Raw genomic sequence first — 23,765 nt, forward strand, 5'->3', positions numbered from 1 at the left:
GATGCATCCATAGTGCATGTTTACAAGAGAAAAGGGGACGGGGCATACTGCGATAACCATCATGGTATAGCCCTCCTGAGTCCTGAACATCACAGGAAAGATCTTAGCAAGAATCATCCTCAACCGGCTAATCAGCCATGCTGAGAATGTTCTCCCTGGATCCCAATGTGGTTTCCACGGAGGCAGAGGTACCTGTAACATGATCTTTTCCATTTGCCAGCTGCAAGAAAAGTGCAGAGAGCAGAAGGGTCTCTATATGGTGTTTGTCGACCTCACCAAGGCCTTTCACACAGTCAATCGTGAGGGCCTGTGGCAGATCCCTGGCAAGTTTGGCTGTCCAGGGACATTGATCTCTCTCATCGCGTCCTTTCATGACAGGATGCCAGCCAGAGTCCAAGGTAATGGTGATGCATCCCCAGTCAGGAATGGAGTGAAGCTCCTGCTGCATCTTGTCTCCAGTCCCTGGCACATGAACAGATTTTCTGGCATAGGCCAGGCTGGCTCTAGATGGACAGGGGACCATCACTGAGAGACCATCCATACTCAGTGAAGCGATGTCCGGCTTGGCGATGCACGTCCCAGCCAGGGATGATTGTCAACATAAACAGAGGAAATGCCAACAGAAACAGTAGAACAAAACCAAAATACAGCCAGAGGGATGTCTTTCTGCAAAGAAACACCCCAGAACAATAATACTTAATAGAGGGAAATTATGGCTAAAATATTTATATATCTCTCGTGGTTAGAAACCATGAGTTTGTATTTATAGCTCATCTGGATCAGAATTTTGAGCCAAACCTATTTTCTGGGTGCTAGTATTGTGGTGGCCATATTGGATATCATGGAAACTTCCAATACAAACCATTATGGTATTCATATCATTGATCAACCTGTGAAGTTTCGTGGAAATATCCCTCAGTTAAAAATGTTGCCCTATTCACCTGCATTATAGGCTAATGGGGGCTAATATTGTGGTGGCCATATTGGATTTCCAGCAAAGAAATTGACCGGTGTGTCCATATAGGTTGTGATTCTATTGGGTCATAGATATTTCTGATGGACAACCTTTGATGTTATGGCAAATGCAGGTATCCAAAAAGGGGTGGTTTGCCCCCCTGGGTAATAGGATCTGACAGGAAATGTAATGTCTCTTTTCTTTTGCAGCCATTTTGACAATATGCAAGCTCAAGAAAATATGTTCCTTCTGTGCCATGAATCTTAGCCAATGGATTAATATTGCTTGTGTTTGCCAAAACAGTCAACAATCATGGTAGAAATCATGGTAAAGCACTATTTCGGGTAGCCACCATCTTGTAAATATGCACAATAAGGGTCCAGACACATCCAATAATAAAAATAGGTATTCCATTGAGTCTCTCATGGTCAGAAACCATGAAATAGACACCAAGTTTGCATTTCTAGCTCATCTGGTTCAGAAGTTAGAGCCAAAACCTATTTTCTTGGTGCTAATATTGTGGCGGCCATATTGTGGCGGCCATATTGGATTTCATGGAAACTTGCAATACAAAAAATGTTCGTATTCATATCATTGATCAACCTGAGAAGTTTCGTGGAAATATCTCTCAGTTTAAAATTGTGCCCTATTCACCCCCCATTATAACTAATAGGGGCTAATATTGGGGGCGGCCATATTGGACTTTCGCAACAAAATTGACCGAGTTGTCCATATAGGTTGTGATCCTATGGGGTCATAGATATTATTTCTGGTGGACAACTTTGTATGTTATGACAAATGCAGGTCAACCCCCTTTGCCCCCTGGGTATACAGTACCGTATTGGGCAGATGCATCGAGTTTGTCAAGAACAGTGTGGAGGATACTGAGAAATAAGACCTGGACCACATTGACCTGCACAATGAATGAACTGATTGCTAGTAGACAGACAGACAGACAGACAGACAGACAGACAGACAGACAGACAGATAGATGGAATTCAGGATACAAAGAAATCACAGCACAATAAATACACAATACATAGACAGATCACACCATACATTGACAATACTACACAGCTGCTCTTACAGAGAGCATGATGGAATAGGCTACCAGCCACAGTTCAAGAGTCATCACATTACACATGTTATGCACAGAACTGAGATGTGGCCTGTTTGTTCACATCTTGTGTGGACAAATCACGTTGAAATGCTTTTTCATGATTTCTCACTGACAGTATAGTGGCCAACCATTACTGTAAGTGACATTCACATGAATCACTAGTCGTTTCCACCCACTTTCATGTTAAGACTATACTTTCAGGGATAATTTCTATAGTTTTCAACTTGAGAGATGAGTTTCTAAAGTGTTTGGTCTCGCTAACCACGATGAAGAGTTTTGATATTCCCTTCTGAGCGTGAAGCGTGAAGCGGGCAGTGAATAATGATCCATTTCATATGTTTGCTGCCATTGATGACTGTTCTTCGCTTCCCAGTGGAGCGTTGAGGAAGGGAATGTTGTCACAGTGGTTCTCTAAAGCAGGGGTTCTCAACCTGTGGGTCGTGACCCCTTGGGGTCGACAAATTATTTAAAAAAAAAAACAAATTACAACTGAATGGCTGGAAAATGTAAATTAAGAGTTTACATAGTACGTGGTGCATGCATACACTTTCCTTAATGATTCTATCTGGTTTCAGTATTTATTTATGATATATTTTCTCTATTATTAAGGTTATTTTTGCAGTCTGTTTGTATTGGGGGCGGGTTGTCGCAATACATGGCCAAAGCATTTCCGGGGGTCCCCAGCCAAAAAGAGAACCCCTGCTCTAAAGACATGTCTACTATGAAAACTGATAATAGCTGTGCAGGATCAAGTGGTTTATCTATGTTTTAATGTAAAGTAATCTGGGCTGCTGTCATGAAACACACTATAGCATACCTGTACAAATAAAGTGTATTATTATTATCCAATTAAATTCAAATGAGCTTTATTGGTATGATAAATCATATGTTTGCAATATGCCAAAGCAAGTGTGAAAATCTAACAAAATACAGTTGAAAATGGGGTAAGTTGGAGGGGGAACGGCATTGTGTAAAGTTTACATAGCTGTTTACATTGTAAACAGAGCTATGTCACATTGTGTCGTTTAACAAAACTTTTATACCGTTTAAAATGTATATAATACATTTTATATTTTATACAGGGTATAAAAGGTTTTTTGAAACAAAAATCAGCTATCACTTTGGGACAAATAGCAGCATTTCTTTCTCAATGCATTCTTTTGTACAATGCTACAAAAATATTATAATATAATGACCCATCATGATGGTAGAAGCTTACTGTAAAGTCGGGCCTATGTCCCATGATGATGGTACCCAACTGAATTTATTACATGGCTTGGTTGAATGTATAACAGACCTCTGCCTAATCAAACCCTCTGAGCACCAGCTGCGCGGCTGCGCCCCGCTTGATTTACTGCTGTTTCCAACATGACAGCCATGTAAACACACACACTAGTGACACACAATGTCATTTACAGCTAAACATTGCTCTCAAAAATGTTTTCGAAAAAATTTGAGCGAGAAATAGACGAAGCAGTACCCGAAAATGTATTCTGTTTGATCAACTCACTTCCTTGTTTTTCCGACAGTGCTCCAGCACTGCAGCTGACCAGACGCAGCCAGCGCAAACTTATGGAATACTTTTTTTGTTGTGTTTTGGGTCAATGTATTAATTTATGTTAGGTAGCCATGTAATAAGTGGGATAATATCTGGCTAGGTGGTCATTGTCGGGATATAATTCACCTTCAGGGAGGTGGTTAAACTCCCTGTCGGTGAATTATCTCCCGACAATGACCACCTAGCCAGATATTATGCCTTACGTAACTGCATGTAGTAATAATAATAATGGCCTACAGAGCATTAATCCGAGGAGCAGTAGGCCATGGGTGCAGCTAGTCAGTTAATGGTATACACCTAAAAATGGCCACGCCCAGGGCACCCCTCTGTGGATTTGTCTATAGGTTCTTGGTTTATAATCGTAACCCGGTATGCAATGTATTGATACAGACACACTGCACGTACATATACTTACATACATACAGTACATACAGTACTTTGCCGGGATTTGATCAACCCTGGCTGGGTCGCCTGAGTGAGGGGTATGATGTTGGTAGACCCGAAACCCTGTTGACCTCAGGTAACATCACTGAGGATACGTCCCAGTAGCATCCATGCGATGTATTTTTGAGTGGTGCAAACCACTCCAACAACTGGCTTTGTACCCGTGTACCCGTGTACCCGTGTTTGTTCGCACCAAAAAAACGAGCATGGTTGCTATGGTTAGTATGTGACGTCACTGACATCACAGATATCACGTCAGAGTGAATCAATCTCCATATAATCAATCTTTATAAATGTGTAGTTGCACCACTCAGTTCACACAGGTGTGATTTTTAGTTATTGTTTGAGTGAAAAAGGCCCTTTTTTCGCTTGTATTTTTGAGATACAAGCGATTTTTGTTTGATACATTTTTTTCCCTCATACACTGTGTGATATGACTACAGTGACATGCAATAGCTCAAAATGAGGCATCTATGACCCAATAGAATCACAACCTATGTGGGTGGACACACCGGTCAATTTCTTTGCTGGAAATCCAATATGGCCACCACAACATTAGCCCCCATTAGCCTATAATGCGGGTGAATAGGGCAACATTTTTAACTGAGGGATATTTCCACAAAACTTCACAGGTTGATCAATGATATGAATACCATAATTTTTTGTATTGGAAGTTTCCATGATATCCAATATGGCCACCATAATACTAGCACCCAGAAAATAGGTTTGGCTCTAAATTCTGAACCAGATGAGCTAGAAATACAAACTCATGGTTTCTAACCACGAAAGATATTATTGTTCTGGGGTGTTTCTTTGCAGAAAGACATCCCTCTGGCTGTATTTTGGTTTTGTTCTACTGTTTGTTGGCATTTCCTCTGTTTATGTTGACAATCATTCCTGGCAGGGACGTGCATCGCCAAGCCGGACATCCCTTCCTTCACTGAGTCTGGATGGTCTCTCAGTGACGGGAATGCAGTCCCCTGTCCATCTACAGAGCCAGCCTGGCCTATGTCAATGAACAAGACAATATCATGTAGCTGTATCAAAGGCTGCCAGAAAATCTGTTCATGTGCCAGGGACTGGAGACAAGATGCAGCAGGAGCTTCACTCCATTCCTGACTGGGAATGTCTCAGGTGCATGCATCATTATGTGTGCTCTTTATGGGCCCAAAACCACAGCTCAACTCCAGTCCGCTCCTCTGACAAGTGTCCTGCTCACTGACAAGAGTGCACACTTAAACAGAGAGTCCTCAATTTCCGAAGAGGATATTGCTACGATACCCCAGCTGCCAATCAAAGCTGATCTGGCTGACCCCCCCCCCCACCAGTGCAGAGACAGTGAAAGCACTCCAACAAACCACTTCTGGAAAGGCACCAGGAGGTGATGGGTTGCCCGCAGACATCTACAAGAATGGAGTCTTGGCACCTGTACCAGGTCATCTGGAAGAGGGGGAAGTCCCTCAAGACTTCAAGGATGCATCCATAGTGCATGTTTACAAGAGAAAAGGGGACGGGGCATACTGCGATAACCATCATGGTATAGCCCTCCTGAGTCCTGAACATCACAGGAAAGATCTTAGCAAGAATCATCCTCAACCGGCTAATCAGCCATGCTGAGAATGTTCTCCCTGGATCCCAATGTGGTTTCCACGGAGGCAGAGGTACCTGTAACATGATCTTTTCCATTTGCCAGCTGCAAGAAAAGTGCAGAGAGCAGAAGGGTCTCTATATGGTGTTTGTCGACCTCACCAAGGCCTTTCACACAGTCAATCGTGAGGGCCTGTGGCAGATCCCTGGCAAGTTTGGCTGTCCAGGGACATTGATCTCTCTCATCGCGTCCTTTCATGACAGGATGCCAGCCAGAGTCCAAGGTAATGGTGATGCATCCCCAGTCAGGAATGGAGTGAAGCTCCTGCTGCATCTTGTCTCCAGTCCCTGGCACATGAACAGATTTTCTGGCATAGGCCAGGCTGGCTCTAGATGGACAGGGGACCATCACTGAGAGACCATCCATACTCAGTGAAGCGATGTCCGGCTTGGCGATGCACGTCCCAGCCAGGGATGATTGTCAACATAAACAGAGGAAATGCCAACAGAAACAGTAGAACAAAACCAAAATACAGCCAGAGGGATGTCTTTCTGCAAAGAAACACCCCAGAACAATAATACTTAATAGAGGGAAATTATGGCTAAAATATTTATATATCTCTCGTGGTTAGAAACCATGAGTTTGTATTTATAGCTCATCTGGATCAGAATTTTGAGCCAAACCTATTTTCTGGGTGCTAGTATTGTGGTGGCCATATTGGATATCATGGAAACTTCCAATACAAACCATTATGGTATTCATATCATTGATCAACCTGTGAAGTTTCGTGGAAATATCCCTCAGTTAAAAATGTTGCCCTATTCACCTGCATTATAGGCTAATGGGGGCTAATATTGTGGTGGCCATATTGGATTTCCAGCAAAGAAATTGACCGGTGTGTCCATATAGGTTGTGATTCTATTGGGTCATAGATATTTCTGATGGACAACCTTTGATGTTATGGCAAATGCAAGTATCCAAAAAGGGGTGGTTTGCCCCCCTGGGTAATAGGATCTGACAGGAAATGTAATGTCTCTTTTCTTTTGCAGCCATTTTGACAATATGCAAGCTCAAGAAAATATGTTCCTTCTGTGCCATGAATCTTAGCCAATGGATTAATATTGCTTGTGTTTGCCAAAACAGTCAACAATCATGGTAGAAATCATGGTAAAGCACTATTTCGGGTAGCCACCATCTTGTAAATATGCACAATAAGGGTCCAGACACATCCAATAATAAAAATAGGTATTCCATTGAGTCTCTCATGGTCAGAAACCATGAAATAGACACCAAGTTTGCATTTCTAGCTCATCTGGTTCAGAAGTTAGAGCCAAAACCTATTTTCTTGGTGCTAATATTGTGGCGGCCATATTGTGGCGGCCATATTGGATTTCATGGAAACTTGCAATACAAAAAATGTTCGTATTCATATCATTGATCAACCTGAGAAGTTTCGTGGAAATATCTCTCAGTTTAAAATTGTGCCCTATTCACCCCCCATTATAACTAATAGGGGCTAATATTGGGGGCGGCCATATTGGACTTTCGCAACAAAATTGACCGAGTTGTCCATATAGGTTGTGATCCTATGGGGTCATAGATATTATTTCTGGTGGACAACTTTGTATGTTATGACAAATGCAGGTCAACCCCCTTTGCCCCCTGGGTATACAGTACCGTATTGGGCAGATGCATCGAGTTTGTCAAGAACAGTGTGGAGGATACTGAGAAATAAGACCTGGACCACATTGACCTGCACAATGAATGAACTGATTGCTAGTAGACAGACAGACAGACAGACAGACAGACAGACAGACAGACAGACAGACAGACAGACAGACAGACAGACAGACAGACAGACAGACAGACAGATAGATGGAATTCAGGATACAAAGAAATCACAGCACAATAAATACACAATACATAGACAGATCACACCATACATTGACAATACTACACAGCTGCTCTTACAGAGAGCATGATGGAATAGGCTACCAGCCACAGTTCAAGAGTCATCACATTACACATGTTATGCACAGAACTGAGATGTGGCCTGTTTGTTCACATCTTGTGTGGACAAATCACGTTGAAATGCTTTTTCATGATTTCTCACTGACAGTATAGTGGCCAACCATTACTGTAAGTGACATTCACATGAATCACTAGTCGTTTCCACCCACTTTCATGTTAAGACTATACTTTCAGGGATAATTTCTATAGTTTTCAACTTGAGAGATGAGTTTCTAAAGTGTTTGGTCTCGCTAACCACGATGAAGAGTTTTGATATTCCCTTCTGAGCGTGAAGCGTGAAGCGGGCAGTGAATAATGATCCATTTCATATGTTTGCTGCCATTGATGACTGTTCTTCGCTTCCCAGTGGAGCGTTGAGGAAGGGAATGTTGTCACAGTGGTTCTCTAAAGCAGGGGTTCTCAACCTGTGGGTCGTGACCCCTTGGGGTCGACAAATTATTTAAAAAAAAAAAAAAATTACAACTGAATGGCTGGAAAATGTAAATTAAGAGTTTACATAGTACGTGGTGCATGCATACACTTTCCTTAATGATTCTATCTGGTTTCAGTATTTATTTATGATATATTTTCTCTATTATTAAGGTTATTTTTGCAGTCTGTTTGTATTGGGGGCGGGTTGTCGCAATACATGGCCAAAGCATTTCCGGGGGTCCCCAGCCAAAAAGAGAACCCCTGCTCTAAAGACATGTCTACTATGAAAACTGATAATAGCTGTGCAGGATCAAGTGGTTTATCTATGTTTTAATGTAAAGTAATCTGGGCTGCTGTCATGAAACACACTATAGCATACCTGTACAAATAAAGTGTATTATTATTATCCAATTAAATTCAAATGAGCTTTATTGGTATGATAAATCATATGTTTGCAATATGCCAAAGCAAGTGTGAAAATCTAACAAAATACAGTTGAAAATGGGGTAAGTTGGAGGGGGAACGGCATTGTGTAAAGTTTACATAGCTGTTTACATTGTAAACAGAGCTATGTCACATTGTGTCGTTTAACAAAACTTTTATACCGTTTAAAATGTATATAATACATTTTATATTTTATACAGGGTATAAAAGGTTTTTTGAAACAAAAATCAGCTATCACTTTGGGACAAATAGCAGCATTTCTTTCTCAATGCATTCTTTTGTACAATGCTACAAAAATATTATAATATAATGACCCATCATGATGGTAGAAGCTTACTGTAAAGTCGGGCCTATGTCCCATGATGATGGTACCCAACTGAATTTATTACATGGCTTGGTTGAATGTATAACAGACCTCTGCCTAATCAAACCCTCTGAGCACCAGCTGCGCGGCTGCGCCCCGCTTGATTTACTGCTGTTTCCAACATGACAGCCATGTAAACACACACACTAGTGACACACAATGTCATTTACAGCTAAACATTGCTCTCAAAAATGTTTTCGAAAAAATTTGAGCGAGAAATAGACGAAGCAGTACCCGAAAATGTATTCTGTTTGATCAACTCACTTCCTTGTTTTTCCGACAGTGCTCCAGCACTGCAGCTGACCAGACGCAGCCAGCGCAAACTTATGGAATACTTTTTTTGTTGTGTTTTGGGTCAATGTATTAATTTATGTTAGGTAGCCATGTAATAAGTGGGATAATATCTGGCTAGGTGGTCATTGTCGGGATATAATTCACCTTCAGGGAGGTGGTTAAACTCCCTGTCGGTGAATTATCTCCCGACAATGACCACCTAGCCAGATATTATGCCTTACGTAACTGCATGTAGTAATAATAATAATGGCCTACAGAGCATTAATCCGAGGAGCAGTAGGCCATGGGTGCAGCTAGTCAGTTAATGGTATACACCTAAAAATGGCCACGCCCAGGGCACCCCTCTGTGGATTTGTCTATAGGTTCTTGGTTTATAATCGTAACCCGGTATGCAATGTATTGATACAGACACACTGCACGTACATATACTTACATACATACAGTACATACAGTACTTTGCCGGGATTTGATCAACCCTGGCTGGGTCGCCTGAGTGAGGGGTATGATGTTGGTAGACCCGAAACCCTGTTGACCTCAGGTAACATCACTGAGGATACGTCCCAGTAGCATCCATGCGATGTATTTTTGAGTGGTGCAAACCACTCCAACAACTGGCTTTGTACCCGTGTACCCGTGTACCCGTGTTTGTTCGCACCAAAAAAACGAGCATGGTTGCTATGGTTAGTATGTGACGTCACTGACATCACAGATATCACGTCAGAGTGAATCAATCTCCATATAATCAATCTTTATAAATGTGTAGTTGCACCACTCAGTTCACACAGGTGTGATTTTTAGTTATTGTTTGAGTGAAAAAGGCCCTTTTTTCGCTTGTATTTTTGAGATACAAGCGATTTTTGTTTGATACATTTTTTTCCCTCATACACTGTGTGATATGACTACAGTGACATGCAATAGCTCAAAATGAGGCATCTATGACCCAATAGAATCACAACCTATGTGGGTGGACACACCGGTCAATTTCTTTGCTGGAAATCCAATATGGCCACCACAACATTAGCCCCCATTAGCCTATAATGCGGGTGAATAGGGCAACATTTTTAACTGAGGGATATTTCCACAAAACTTCACAGGTTGATCAATGATATGAATACCATAATTTTTTGTATTGGAAGTTTCCATGATATCCAATATGGCCACCATAATACTAGCACCCAGAAAATAGGTTTGGCTCTAAATTCTGAACCAGATGAGCTAGAAATACAAACTCATGGTTTCTAACCACGAAAGATATTATTGTTCTGGGGTGTTTCTTTGCAGAAAGACATCCCTCTGGCTGTATTTTGGTTTTGTTCTACTGTTTGTTGGCATTTCCTCTGTTTATGTTGACAATCATTCCTGGCAGGGACGTGCATCGCCAAGCCGGACATCCCTTCCTTCACTGAGTCTGGATGGTCTCTCAGTGACGGGAATGCAGTCCCCTGTCCATCTACAGAGCCAGCCTGGCCTATGTCAATGAACAAGACAATATCATGTAGCTGTATCAAAGGCTGCCAGAAAATCTGTTCATGTGCCAGGGACTGGAGACAAGATGCAGCAGGAGCTTCACTCCATTCCTGACTGGGAATGTCTCAGGTGCATGCATCATTATGTGTGCTCTTTATGGGCCCAAAACCACAGCTCAACTCCAGTCCGCTCCTCTGACAAGTGTCCTGCTCACTGACAAGAGTGCACACTTAAACAGAGAGTCCTCAATTTCCGAAGAGGATATTGCTACGATACCCCAGCTGCCAATCAAAGCTGATCTGGCTGACCCCCCCCCCCACCAGTGCAGAGACAGTGAAAGCACTCCAACAAACCACTTCTGGAAAGGCACCAGGAGGTGATGGGTTGCCCGCAGACATCTACAAGAATGGAGTCTTGGCACCTGTACCAGGTCATCTGGAAGAGGGGGAAGTCCCTCAAGACTTCAAGGATGCATCCATAGTGCATGTTTACAAGAGAAAAGGGGACGGGGCATACTGCGATAACCATCATGGTATAGCCCTCCTGAGTCCTGAACATCACAGGAAAGATCTTAGCAAGAATCATCCTCAACCGGCTAATCAGCCATGCTGAGAATGTTCTCCCTGGATCCCAATGTGGTTTCCACGGAGGCAGAGGTACCTGTAACATGATCTTTTCCATTTGCCAGCTGCAAGAAAAGTGCAGAGAGCAGAAGGGTCTCTATATGGTGTTTGTCGACCTCACCAAGGCCTTTCACACAGTCAATCGTGAGGGCCTGTGGCAGATCCCTGGCAAGTTTGGCTGTCCAGGGACATTGATCTCTCTCATCGCGTCCTTTCATGACAGGATGCCAGCCAGAGTCCAAGGTAATGGTGATGCATCCCCAGTCAGGAATGGAGTGAAGCTCCTGCTGCATCTTGTCTCCAGTCCCTGGCACATGAACAGATTTTCTGGCATAGGCCAGGCTGGCTCTAGATGGACAGGGGACCATCACTGAGAGACCATCCATACTCAGTGAAGCGATGTCCGGCTTGGCGATGCACGTCCCAGCCAGGGATGATTGTCAACATAAACAGAGGAAATGCCAACAGAAACAGTAGAACAAAACCAAAATACAGCCAGAGGGATGTCTTTCTGCAAAGAAACACCCCAGAACAATAATACTTAATAGAGGGAAATTATGGCTAAAATATTTATATATCTCTCGTGGTTAGAAACCATGAGTTTGTATTTATAGCTCATCTGGATCAGAATTTTGAGCCAAACCTATTTTCTGGGTGCTAGTATTGTGGTGGCCATATTGGATATCATGGAAACTTCCAATACAAACCATTATGGTATTCATATCATTGATCAACCTGTGAAGTTTCGTGGAAATATCCCTCAGTTAAAAATGTTGCCCTATTCACCTGCATTATAGGCTAATGGGGGCTAATATTGTGGTGGCCATATTGGATTTCCAGCAAAGAAATTGACCGGTGTGTCCATATAGGTTGTGATTCTATTGGGTCATAGATATTTCTGATGGACAACCTTTGATGTTATGGCAAATGCAAGTATCCAAAAAGGGGTGGTTTGCCCCCCTGGGTAATAGGATCTGACAGGAAATGTAATGTCTCTTTTCTTTTGCAGCCATTTTGACAATATGCAAGCTCAAGAAAATATGTTCCTTCTGTGCCATGAATCTTAGCCAATGGATTAATATTGCTTGTGTTTGCCAAAACAGTCAACAATCATGGTAGAAATCATGGTAAAGCACTATTTCGGGTAGCCACCATCTTGTAAATATGCACAATAAGGGTCCAGACACATCCAATAATAAAAATAGGTATTCCATTGAGTCTCTCATGGTCAGAAACCATGAAATAGACACCAAGTTTGCATTTCTAGCTCATCTGGTTCAGAAGTTAGAGCCAAAACCTATTTTCTTGGTGCTAATATTGTGGCGGCCATATTGTGGCGGCCATATTGGATTTCATGGAAACTTGCAATACAAAAAATGTTCGTATTCATATCATTGATCAACCTGAGAAGTTTCGTGGAAATATCTCTCAGTTTAAAATTGTGCCCTATTCACCCCCCATTATAACTAATAGGGGCTAATATTGGGGGCGGCCATATTGGACTTTCGCAACAAAATTGACCGAGTTGTCCATATAGGTTGTGATCCTATGGGGTCATAGATATTATTTCTGGTGGACAACTTTGTATGTTATGACAAATGCAGGTCAACCCCCTTTGCCCCCTGGGTATACAGTACCGTATTGGGCAGATGCATCGAGTTTGTCAAGAACAGTGTGGAGGATACTGAGAAATAAGACCTGGACCACATTGACCTGCACAATGAATGAACTGATTGCTAGTAGACAGACAGACAGACAGACAGACAGACAGACAGACAGACAGACAGACAGACAGACAGACAGACAGACAGACAGACAGACAGACAGATAGATGGAATTCAGGATACAAAGAAATCACAGCACAATAAATACACAATACATAGACAGATCACACCATACATTGACAATACTACACAGCTGCTCTTACAGAGAGCATGATGGAATAGGCTACCAGCCACAGTTCAAGAGTCATCACATTACACATGTTATGCACAGAACTGAGATGTGGCCTGTTTGTTCACATCTTGTGTGGACAAATCACGTTGAAATGCTTTTTCATGATTTCTCACTGACAGTATAGTGGCCAACCATTACTGTAAGTGACATTCACATGAATCACTAGTCGTTTCCACCCACTTTCATGTTAAGACTATACTTTCAGGGATAATTTCTATAGTTTTCAACTTGAGAGATGAGTTTCTAAAGTGTTTGGTCTCGCTAACCACGATGAAGAGTTTTGATATTCCCTTCTGAGCGTGAAGCGTGAAGCGGGCAGTGAATAATGATCCATTTCATATGTTTGCTGCCATTGATGACTGTTCTTCGCTTCCCAGTGGAGCGTTGAGGAAGGGAATGTTGTCACAGTGGTTCTCTAAAGCAGGGGTTCTCAACCTGTGGGTCGTGACCCCTTGGGGTCGACAAATTATTTAAAAAAAAAAAAAAATTACAACTGAATGGCTGGAAAATGTAAATTAAGAGTTTACATAGTACGTGGTGCATGCATACACTTTCCTTAATGATTCTATCTGGTTTCAGTATTTATTTATGATATATTTTCTCTATTATTAAGGTTATTTTTGCAGTCTGTTTGTATTGGGGGCGGGTTGTCGCAATACATGGCCAAAGCATTTCCGGGGGTCCCCAGCCAAAAAGAGAACCCCTGCTCTAAAGACATGTCTACTATGAAAACTGATAATAGCTGTGCAGGATCAAGTGGTTTATCTATGTTTTAATGTAAAGTAATCTGGGCTGCTGTCATGAAACACACTATAGCATACCTGTACAAATAAAGTGTATTATTATTATCCAATTAAATTCAAATGAGCTTTATTGGTATGATAAATCATATGTTTGCAATATGCCAAAGCAAGTGTGAAAATCTAACAAAATACAGTTGAAAATGGGGTAAGTTGGAGGGGGAACGGCATTGTGTAAAGTTTACATAGCTGTTTACATTGTAAACAGAGCTATGTCACATTGTGTCGTTTAACAAAACTTTTATACCGTTTAAAATGTATATAATACATTTTATATTTTATACAGGGTATAAAAGGTTTTTTGAAACAAAAATCAGCTATCACTTTGGGACAAATAGCAGCATTTCTTTCTCAATGCATTCTTTTGTACAATGCTACAAAAATATTATAATATAATGACCCATCATGATGGTAGAAGCTTACTGTAAAGTCGGGCCTATGTCCCATGATGATGGTACCCAACTGAATTTATTACATGGCTTGGTTGAATGTATAACAGACCTCTGCCTAATCAAACCCTCTGAGCACCAGCTGCGCGGCTGCGCCCCGCTTGATTTACTGCTGTTTCCAACATGACAGCCATGTAAACACACACACTAGTGACACACAATGTCATTTACAGCTAAACATTGCTCTCAAAAATGTTTTCGAAAAAATTTGAGCGAGAAATAGACGAAGCAGTACCCGAAAATGTATTCTGTTTGATCAACTCACTTCCTTGTTTTTCCGACAGTGCTCCAGCACTGCAGCTGACCAGACGCAGCCAGCGCAAACTTATGGAATACTTTTTTTGTTGTGTTTTGGGTCAATGTATTAATTTATGTTAGGTAGCCATGTAATAAGTGGGATAATATCTGGCTAGGTGGTCATTGTCGGGATATAATTCACCTTCAGGGAGGTGGTTAAACTCCCTGTCGGTGAATTATCTCCCGACAATGACCACCTAGCCAGATATTATGCCTTACGTAACTGCATGTAGTAATAATAATAATGGCCTACAGAGCATTAATCCGAGGAGCAGTAGGCCATGGGTGCAGCTAGTCAGTTAATGGTATACACCTAAAAATGGCCACGCCCAGGGCACCCCTCTGTGGATTTGTCTATAGGTTCTTGGTTTATAATCGTAACCCGGTATGCAATGTATTGATACAGACACACTGCACGTACATATACTTACATACATACAGTACATACAGTACTTTGCCGGGATTTGATCAACCCTGGCTGGGTCGCCTGAGTGAGGGGTATGATGTTGGTAGACCCGAAACCCTGTTGACCTCAGGTAACATCACTGAGGATACGTCCCAGTAGCATCCATGCGATGTATTTTTGAGTGGTGCAAACCACTCCAACAACTGGCTTTGTACCCGTGTACCCGTGTACCCGTGTTTGTTCGCACCAAAAAAACGAGCATGGTTGCTATGGTTAGTATGTGACGTCACTGACATCACAGATATCACGTCAGAGTGAATCAATCTCCATATAATCAATCTTTATAAATGTGTAGTTGCACCACTCAGTTCACACAGGTGTGATTTTTAGTTATTGTTTGAGTGAAAAAGGCCCTTTTTTCGCTTGTATTTTTGAGATACAAGCGATTTTTGTTTGATACATTTTTTTCCCTCATACACTGTGTGATATGACTACAGTGACATGCAATAGCTCAAAATGAGGCACAGAACCGTGTCGAGTGGAAGTGTCAGGTTCCACACAGGAACAAGAGGTAAGGGTTCAGGGGTCGCGCGGTCAGAAGTCCTCCCGGTTGCTCCTGGAGTCTCGGAGGTGTGTGAGCGCTCCCAGCACCTCCTCCCTGCTCCTCCTGCCCAGCTGCTGACCTCCTCGGCTCCTAACGCTCAGCGTGTCACTCGCACGCTCCTTCTCCCCGACCACCAGTATGTAGTTGTACTGGGCCAACTGGGCTGAGCGGATCTTCCGGTTTAAGGTGGCGTGATCTTCATTCACACTGGCCACGAAGCCTGCTTCACGGAAGTCCCGGACCACCTGCTGGGCATAAGGTTCACTGTCACCCCCTACAGGAAGAACCATCACCTGCGCTGGAGATAACCACAGCGGCCATTTCCCTCCAAAGTGTTCGGCCAGTATGGCGATCATCCTCTCCACTGATCCCAGTACAGCTCTGTGGATCATCACCGGTCTGTGGTTCTGTCCATCTGGTCCAACATACTGCAGATCAAATCTGATTGGCAGCTGGAAGTCCAATTGGATGGTGGCACACTGATGCTGTCGACCAATGGCGTCGCTGATCTGGATGTCAATCTTTGGCCCATAGAAGGCTCCGTCTCCCGGATTCAACTCCCAGTGTTCCCCAAACGCCTGGAGACTCCTCTCCAACTGCCGTTCGGCAGTGTTCCAGAGCTCCTCCTCCCCCAGACAGGGTGTAGGTCGCGTGGACAGCAGACAGTGGAAGGAGAACCCAAACGTCTGGTACACACTCCTCACAAAGTCCAGACAGCCAGATATCTCCTCTTCTAGCTGCTCTGGCGTGCAAAAGATGTGTGCATCGTCCTGACAGAACCTGCGGACCCGAGTGAGGCCGGTCAGCGCTCCAGACAGCTCGTTCCTGTGGAGAACTCCGAAGTCCGCCCAGCGGAGAGGAAGCTCCCTCCACGACCTCACGTCCTGCTCAAACATCACACAGTGTGCAGGACAGTTCATTGGCTTCAGGGCGTATGTGTGACTGTCCTGGCTTGCCACGGTGAACATGTCGTCGCAGTAATGCTCCCAGTGACCTGAACGCTCCCACAATGCCTTCCTGTACAGGGTCGGGGTCACGACCTCCTGGAAGCCCCGCCTCTTATATTCACTCTTCATCAGGTCAGTCAGTGTGTTGTAAATATGAGCTCCTTTGGGCAGAAAGAAGCAGCTTCCAGGACTGACGTCGTTGAAGAAGAACAGATCCTGCTCCGTGCCGATGCGCCTGTGGTCCCTCCTCCTCGCCTCCTCCTTCTGCTCCTCCCACTCCTTCCTCTCCCGCTCGCCCGGAAACGCCACGCCCAGCAGGCGCATCAAGCCCAACGTCTGCGGCTGATTGGCTAATGTCACGGGAGACACCTGTAACATTTTGAAGACCTTGACGAGGCCGGTGTGAGGAAGAAGAGGTCCATTACACACTCCTACACTGTCTCCACATCTGTACACTGTCACACTGGGCCCAGTCCCCTGCTCTCCAATGAGCTGACGTCTCAGCTTGTTGCTCGGGAACAGCTGCTTGACGTCGTGAGTCTGGAGCTCCACAGTGGAGAGGACAGGTCTGAGGGATGCAGCCTCCTTACATCTGTCCTCCAGCTCCGCCAGAGAGACAGTGCTGTTGTCCAGCATATGGTCACAGTAGAGGCCGGACTCCGTCACTCCCTCCCTGCACAGCTCGGCGCCCAGCGACGCCTCCAGCACGCCTCCCAGCACGCACCCCGCCGTCCTCCACAACGCCTGTTTGCCCTCAATTGTGTTGAAGTCCAGAAGCTGCAGTTCGCAGTCTCCCTCTAGGGGGCGCAGGAGATCACACAGTTCGCCGTTCACTATGCTCACCAGTGCTCCTTTCACCCGCGTGCTCTGCGCCACGAGGAGGGGCGTGGTCACGCCAGCTCGGCCCTCTACCGTCCTGCCATCGGCCAATCGGATGCTGAGGGGCCTCTCTGTAGCTCCGCCTCTCGTCTCGTCGGCCCGTTTCTCCCTGAGAGACTCGAAGAGCCGCAGGCGATCAGACACAACAGAAGACACCTGCAACTGGCTGTAGGCTCTGTGCATGTGCAGCAGCGTCCCGCGCACTTTACATCTGAACAGAACGGTCACGAGCGTCCTAACAGGACCGGTTACCATGGCAACCATCCTGCAATAACATTATCATTAATAATAATAGCATAACATCGTCATCACATATCACTGTCTCTCTCCTTCACTGCGACGCGCCATAATGCTGTTCTGACTGACTGACTCAATCCCCACATCTACCAATCAAGTAATAATTGACTCAATAATGACATCATTAATCATCATTAAATTGTATATGCTTCTCAGCTTTACCCAAACACATTACAAAATGAAAGCACCAGTGAATGCCACAAAATAAAACACAGTTGGACAAATATTTACCCATATATAGACATGCCTGACATCACACCACTGACATCATAGTATTGATGTCATAGTACTGATGTCATAGACTGGCGACAATCAGACAGTTGGTGCATCACTACACAAACATCACCGAGAGCATGTTCCGCACGGCATATTTAAACTCGGCAGTGAGCCCAGTGTCTCTGATGTCATGGACACTGGGCTCACTTACTTCCTGTACTCCATGTTGTCTCAGTGAGACAACATGGAGGAGCAGTCCACCAAAGCATTATGGGAATTGTAGTCCAGGAAGGAAGTGAGCCCAGTGCCGAGGACATCAGAGACACTGGGCTTAAATATAACATTTCTAAAACCACATATTACACACATAAAGACCCCCAGGAAAGTGTTCTAAATCTTCTAAACGTACGTCATTAACATATTGTTTTGCAGGGTGAAGTGTCCCTTTAAGTAACATTTACAAGTGAATACGCATTAGGAGGAGCATCTCTGATGCTAATCCAGACAGAAAACATCTTTATACACTCACAAGACCATATTTCAAGGTCTTGCTGTGTGAGTGATGACGTGGCACACACCCAGCACCTGGGTATATAGCGGGGCCACGCCTACACGTGCCATTCAGTTATCTTTTTCTTCTGCTATCACAAGCGATAAGGGCAACTGGCATATTCACTCGCAAGTGTTACTTAAATAACCAGTTATTTTAAGGAACAGTTTTCTCATGAATACGCATTAGGAGTACACCCTTCATAAACCACCTTATGAGGGTGTCCTCACTCAGAGCCTTATTGTCAATACCAATATGGCATGCCGATATGGCAGCTTCGTTATCATGAGAGACCAACTCCTAGGGCTGTTCCCGTCCTTGAACAGTGAACACGCCCACAGGACTATCAACCTGCCAACTCAGGCCCCCGGCCTAGTGGAGAGAGGGTCAGAGGTTGAGGCCCTGACCCAGGGGCCCCACTCATATGCAAGGAGCTGACAACCTAAGTTGCCTTATAAGCTCTGTTTCTGGCCCAACCCCCTTAAGTAACCCGGCCCTCTGGGCAAGGACCAGGGGGCCTGAGGGCGATTCCCACGCTCCTCAGCAACTTGCAGGACTGCATGAGCCACCGAGGGCTCTGTAACGTCCAGGTTATAGGACCTCGCAAAGGTGATCGTGACGACCAGTTCGCCGCCAAACAGACATACTGCACCGAAATACACTTGTATAGGGCCCAAGATGCCGCCACACTACGGGTGGAGTGAGGCCTCAACCCAACACGTGGCAAAATACATCTGCTGGAGTAAGCCAATTGAATGGCTTCCACAATCCACTGGGACAGCCTGACCTTTGTCACTGGCTTCCCTGCCCATTGCCACAAATAGCTGGCTGGCTTCATTTTCTGAAGGAACCCGTTCTGGCCATGTACACCCGTATGGGCCTGACCTCAGGTCCACCGGCACAACGGTGGCATTGGAGTTCTTCGGAACAAAAGCTGGGTTAGGCTTAACCGTGACCCATGTCTTGTCCTCATTAAACACTGTGTAGTCTGGGCTCACAAAGAGAGCCTGTAAATCACTGACACGTTTAGCCGTCTTGAGGGCCACCAATAGGATGACCTTCAGGGACAAGGCCTTCAGACCCACTGTCTCTAGTTCAAATGGGGTCTCAGAGAAGGCCCTTAGAACCATGGAGAAGTCCCACGGTGGGACCAGAGACCGGGTCACCGGGTGGGGTTTCCGCGCACCCTTCATAAACCGCCTTATGAGGGTGTCCTCACTCAGAGCCTTATTGTCAATACCAATATGGCAAATAAATCAATTAAAAGCAAGGGTGTAGAAGTGGGAAGGTCAAGGTCTCAAGGTCAAGACCTCCCTCTTTGAGGCCTGGAAAGGCACGACCTGGCCAGGCCGACCAGCGCACCAGCACTCAAAGACCTTTCATGCTATGTCATACACCTTCCTGGTGGATGGGGCTCTAGTACCCTGAATTGTGGCAACCACATTTGCGGGTAGGCCCTCGTCATGGAGGTTCATCCTCTCACGGGCCAGAGGTTCAGGGCCTCTGGGTCTGGAAGAAATATGTCGAGCCCCACCTGTGTGAGCAGGTCCCGTCTGAATGGGAGCTGCCACGGCCGGTTGTATAGGAGAGGAGCTATTTCTGACCTCCAGGAGCCCCAGGCTGGGCCTACGAGGAGTAGGCCCAACCGTTAGGAGACAACCGTTAAGTCCTGACCCTGTCCAGGGTTGGCTTGATCAGGTTGAGGGTCCATTCGTGGCCCAGGGCGTCCATGCCTAACGTTGCCGTTCCTCTGATGGAGAAGAACAGGTGACACTTACTGTTCTCCTCTGTGGCAAAGAGGTCTGCCACTGGGGTCCCGAACCTGTCCTGAACCTGTCCCATAGTTGTGGGTGAAGAGACCAGTCCGTGTACTGGAGTGGTCCCCTGGACAGCAGGTCCGCTCCTGCATTCAGGAGCCCTGGGACGTGGCGTGCCTTGATCAAGAGGAGGTGCTCGTCGCACCACAGCACCAGTTGCTTTGCCAGAGCATGCACGGACCTTAGTCCGCCCTGCTTGATGATATAACATACCGTCGTTGTGTTGTCTGAGCTTACAAGAACGTGGCAACCTTTGACGTAGCATTTGGAGTGGTGTAGCGCCAGCAACACCGCCAGCAGCTCCAGGTAGTTGATGTGGAAAGACACGTGACTCTGGTCCCACACTCTGCTGGCCCATAGAGTATATATATAATAGAGACTGAACTGGCGCGAAGCTCCGCCCCCCCAGCTATTCATGTCAGTGGAAGTTGCTCAGTGGCGTTTTGAAGCACCCGGAAGACTGCCGGAAGTCCCTCCCAGGACCTCAACTTTGAGGTCCTGAGTGACGTAGGGCAACTGAGCGCTCAACGTTAAAGCCCAGCTGCACGGGGTTTCCCGGTCATGAATCCACGGGTCCGCCTGTAGTCCCTCCTCCTACCACTAGGACCCAGAGCTTCAACGTTGGAAAGTCTGCCTGCCCCCTTGTGCTGGCCACTATAGAGCGTCGCAGTCCCGCCTCCTACCCTGGACCAGGAAATGAAACCTAATGCATTTTCCTCATAGACATTTCTTAAAGTATTTATTTAAAGACGGTTACGCCGCGGAACAAAGCCAACTCGAGTCGTGACAACTCATGACAACACAAACAATATTTTGGACCAAACAAATAATTACAAAGAAGAAAAACAACAAAAAAAGTGTTGTAACCTGCCGTTGTTTTCTTCTTTCTAATTATTTGTTTGGTCGAAAATATTGTTTGTGTTGTCATGAGTTGTCACGACTCGAGTTGGCTTTGTCCGCGGCGTAACCGTCTTTAAATAAATACTTTAAGAAATGTCTATGAGGAAAATGCATTGGGTTTCATTTCCTGGTCCAGGGTAGGAGGCGGGACTGCGACGCTCTATACCCTGAAGCGTGGCACCCCAGCCTGACAGCCTGGCGTCTGTTGTGAGGACTTTCCTGGAGAGGATTCTCCCCGTGGGGACTCCTTCCGTTAGAGCGTCGTGGGACCCCCACCACTCAGCTCTGCACTTCTTCTTTTTTAGTTATACTGTATCTCACTACTAGAACTTTCTGACTCTGAGGTAGATAAGATTTTTGGCTGTCAACAGCATCCGTTGCCAAATACGGTACGTTCCCGTATTTTACGGGACGGTTGGGAATGTTTGTAAAATTCCTTACAAATGTATATAAACAAATAATAAGGTTAATAAGTGTATTATAAATAACCCATTAACAGTAATGAATGTCTCATAAATATCTTAACAGCTAATAAATATGTTTGTTAAATTCCTTATAAATGTATATAAACAACTAATAAGGATAATAAGTGTCTTTTGTAATTGTAATTGTAACTCCCTCCTTATTGGCCTACCAGCGGCCGACTACGTCTGTCGCTAGGTCCCGTCAGTCCATCGCTCCGGTCCGCCTGTTGCTAAGTACGACCGCCCGTTGCTGGATTCGGACCGCCGGTCGGAAAACACAACACAAACGCAGAAACAACCATGAAACAAATAAACACTCATTATGTTTACACCTGGGAGCTATACATAAAGGACAAAAAAGTAAAATAAGCTGTGATAGAGTATTTCGGTAGCCTAGAAGACTTGCTTGTATGGCCGTGGGAAGATATTTACAGTAGGTGCTGAATGTTTAGCAGGGGGTGCGCGCATTAGCACGCGCAAAATGCACGTGCACGCACCTCGTGCACGCGCATTTTCACGCATTTTCACGCATTTTCACGCATAAAAGTGTCTTTTACTTTCCCTATCTCCACACACATGAACAAACTGACACAGGCAATTAACCCTTACAGCTAACAGCGCTAGCATTTATTGAAAAATTAGGATCTAATTCACGCCAGCATTTTTTCCAGTCGAGCTCTTATTTTGAAAAGCCACATTTCCAGTCTACCGGAAGTATTATTAACCTAGGACGCTGAATCCAAACCGGTGCACTGGAGAGCTCCACATCACCGGCTCTGTGCTGTCAAAGAAACGTTGTTTTGACCAAAATGCCATCTCGGACAAGGAATAGGAGATACAGGCGATTTAAATAGAATGGATTATTATGGCGACGATGATCTAAGATGGGCGATCAAGTGCTGTGCTAACAACCTAGCTAGCTAACCGGCTAACGTAAGTAGCATTATGGCTTGATCGATCAAATGCACTATAAAAGCGCAATTGCCATTAATCAACGGCAATGGGGGTAAGCGTAGTGTCAAAAAAATTAGAACCATTAACAAACAACATTGCAGGCTCTTAAAGGGGAGGTGTTATAAATGTGGAGTGAACTTAAAGGAATTTGCCAAAAACCTCATAGAAAATGGCTTTACACACAAGAGCATACAATTGTAAACCTTTTTAAAGTAAGTAATCGGATGACAACAAAACATTCTAAGTTAATTTCCAAAGTGATCAGATTATTCTGTGCAATTAAATAAATGGTCAGTTGGAGAATGATAAAAAGGTGAGTGTACTGGTATGTGAATATTATAAAGTGTTGATCTGTGCATTCTACCGAATTAGGTAGCACTAAGAGAGAGAGAGAGAGAGAGAGAGAGAGAGAGAGAGCAACAAACTGGAGTGCAAGACCTCTGGAGTGCAAGACCTCTAAGTCTGGGAGCCGTGGGGGTGAACGTGGTTTCGTCAGTAAAAGTTTTTTTCTCAACTGATTATTGTAGCTTGGGGTCACCTCTTAAGAATTCAAGAGGGTGCCCGGTGATATCGCTTGGGCATTTTCAGTTATTAACCCCTTAATGCCATAAACACTAAAAATCCACCCAAAATAGAGTTTTAAGGCATTTCATTTCATTCGTGTCTAAATGCATCAAATTTGCTTTTTACAGTGTTTATGAATGTGTATATGCACAATGTATTTGATTGATGATGAATGTATTATTAATTAATGCATAATAACCCATTCATGACCGAAAACCCCCAAATCCCATAACATATATCTTTGGTGTTCTTAATGCATCAAATTTGCTTTCTAGAGTGTTTATTCATGAATGTGGATATGTACATGTATATTTGATTTCAGAACAGGGCATTTTTTTTATATTAGCCCCTTCATGCAAAACAGGA

At 44.5% G+C, this 23,765-nt stretch overlaps 1 protein-coding gene across 1 annotated transcript; it reads right to left on the minus strand.

Annotated features, from left to right (window-relative positions):
- Positions 1-15,801: 15,801 nt before the first annotated feature.
- LOC306934385 (threonine--tRNA ligase 2, cytoplasmic-like) lies at positions 15,802-17,901 on the minus strand (the record flags this gene model as incomplete). The annotated part of the gene is made up of 1 exon (XM_079516954.1): positions 15,802-17,901. The coding sequence occupies one exon, from the start codon at positions 17,899-17,901 to the stop codon at positions 15,802-15,804; it is 2,100 nt and encodes a 699-aa protein (XP_079373080.1).
- Between the last annotated feature and the right edge of the window lie 5,864 nt (positions 17,902-23,765).

The sequence above is a fragment of the Electrona antarctica genome, assembly GCF_951216825.1.
Source record: "Electrona antarctica genome assembly, chromosome: 2".
NCBI lineage: Eukaryota > Metazoa > Chordata > Actinopteri > Myctophiformes > Myctophidae > Electrona > Electrona antarctica.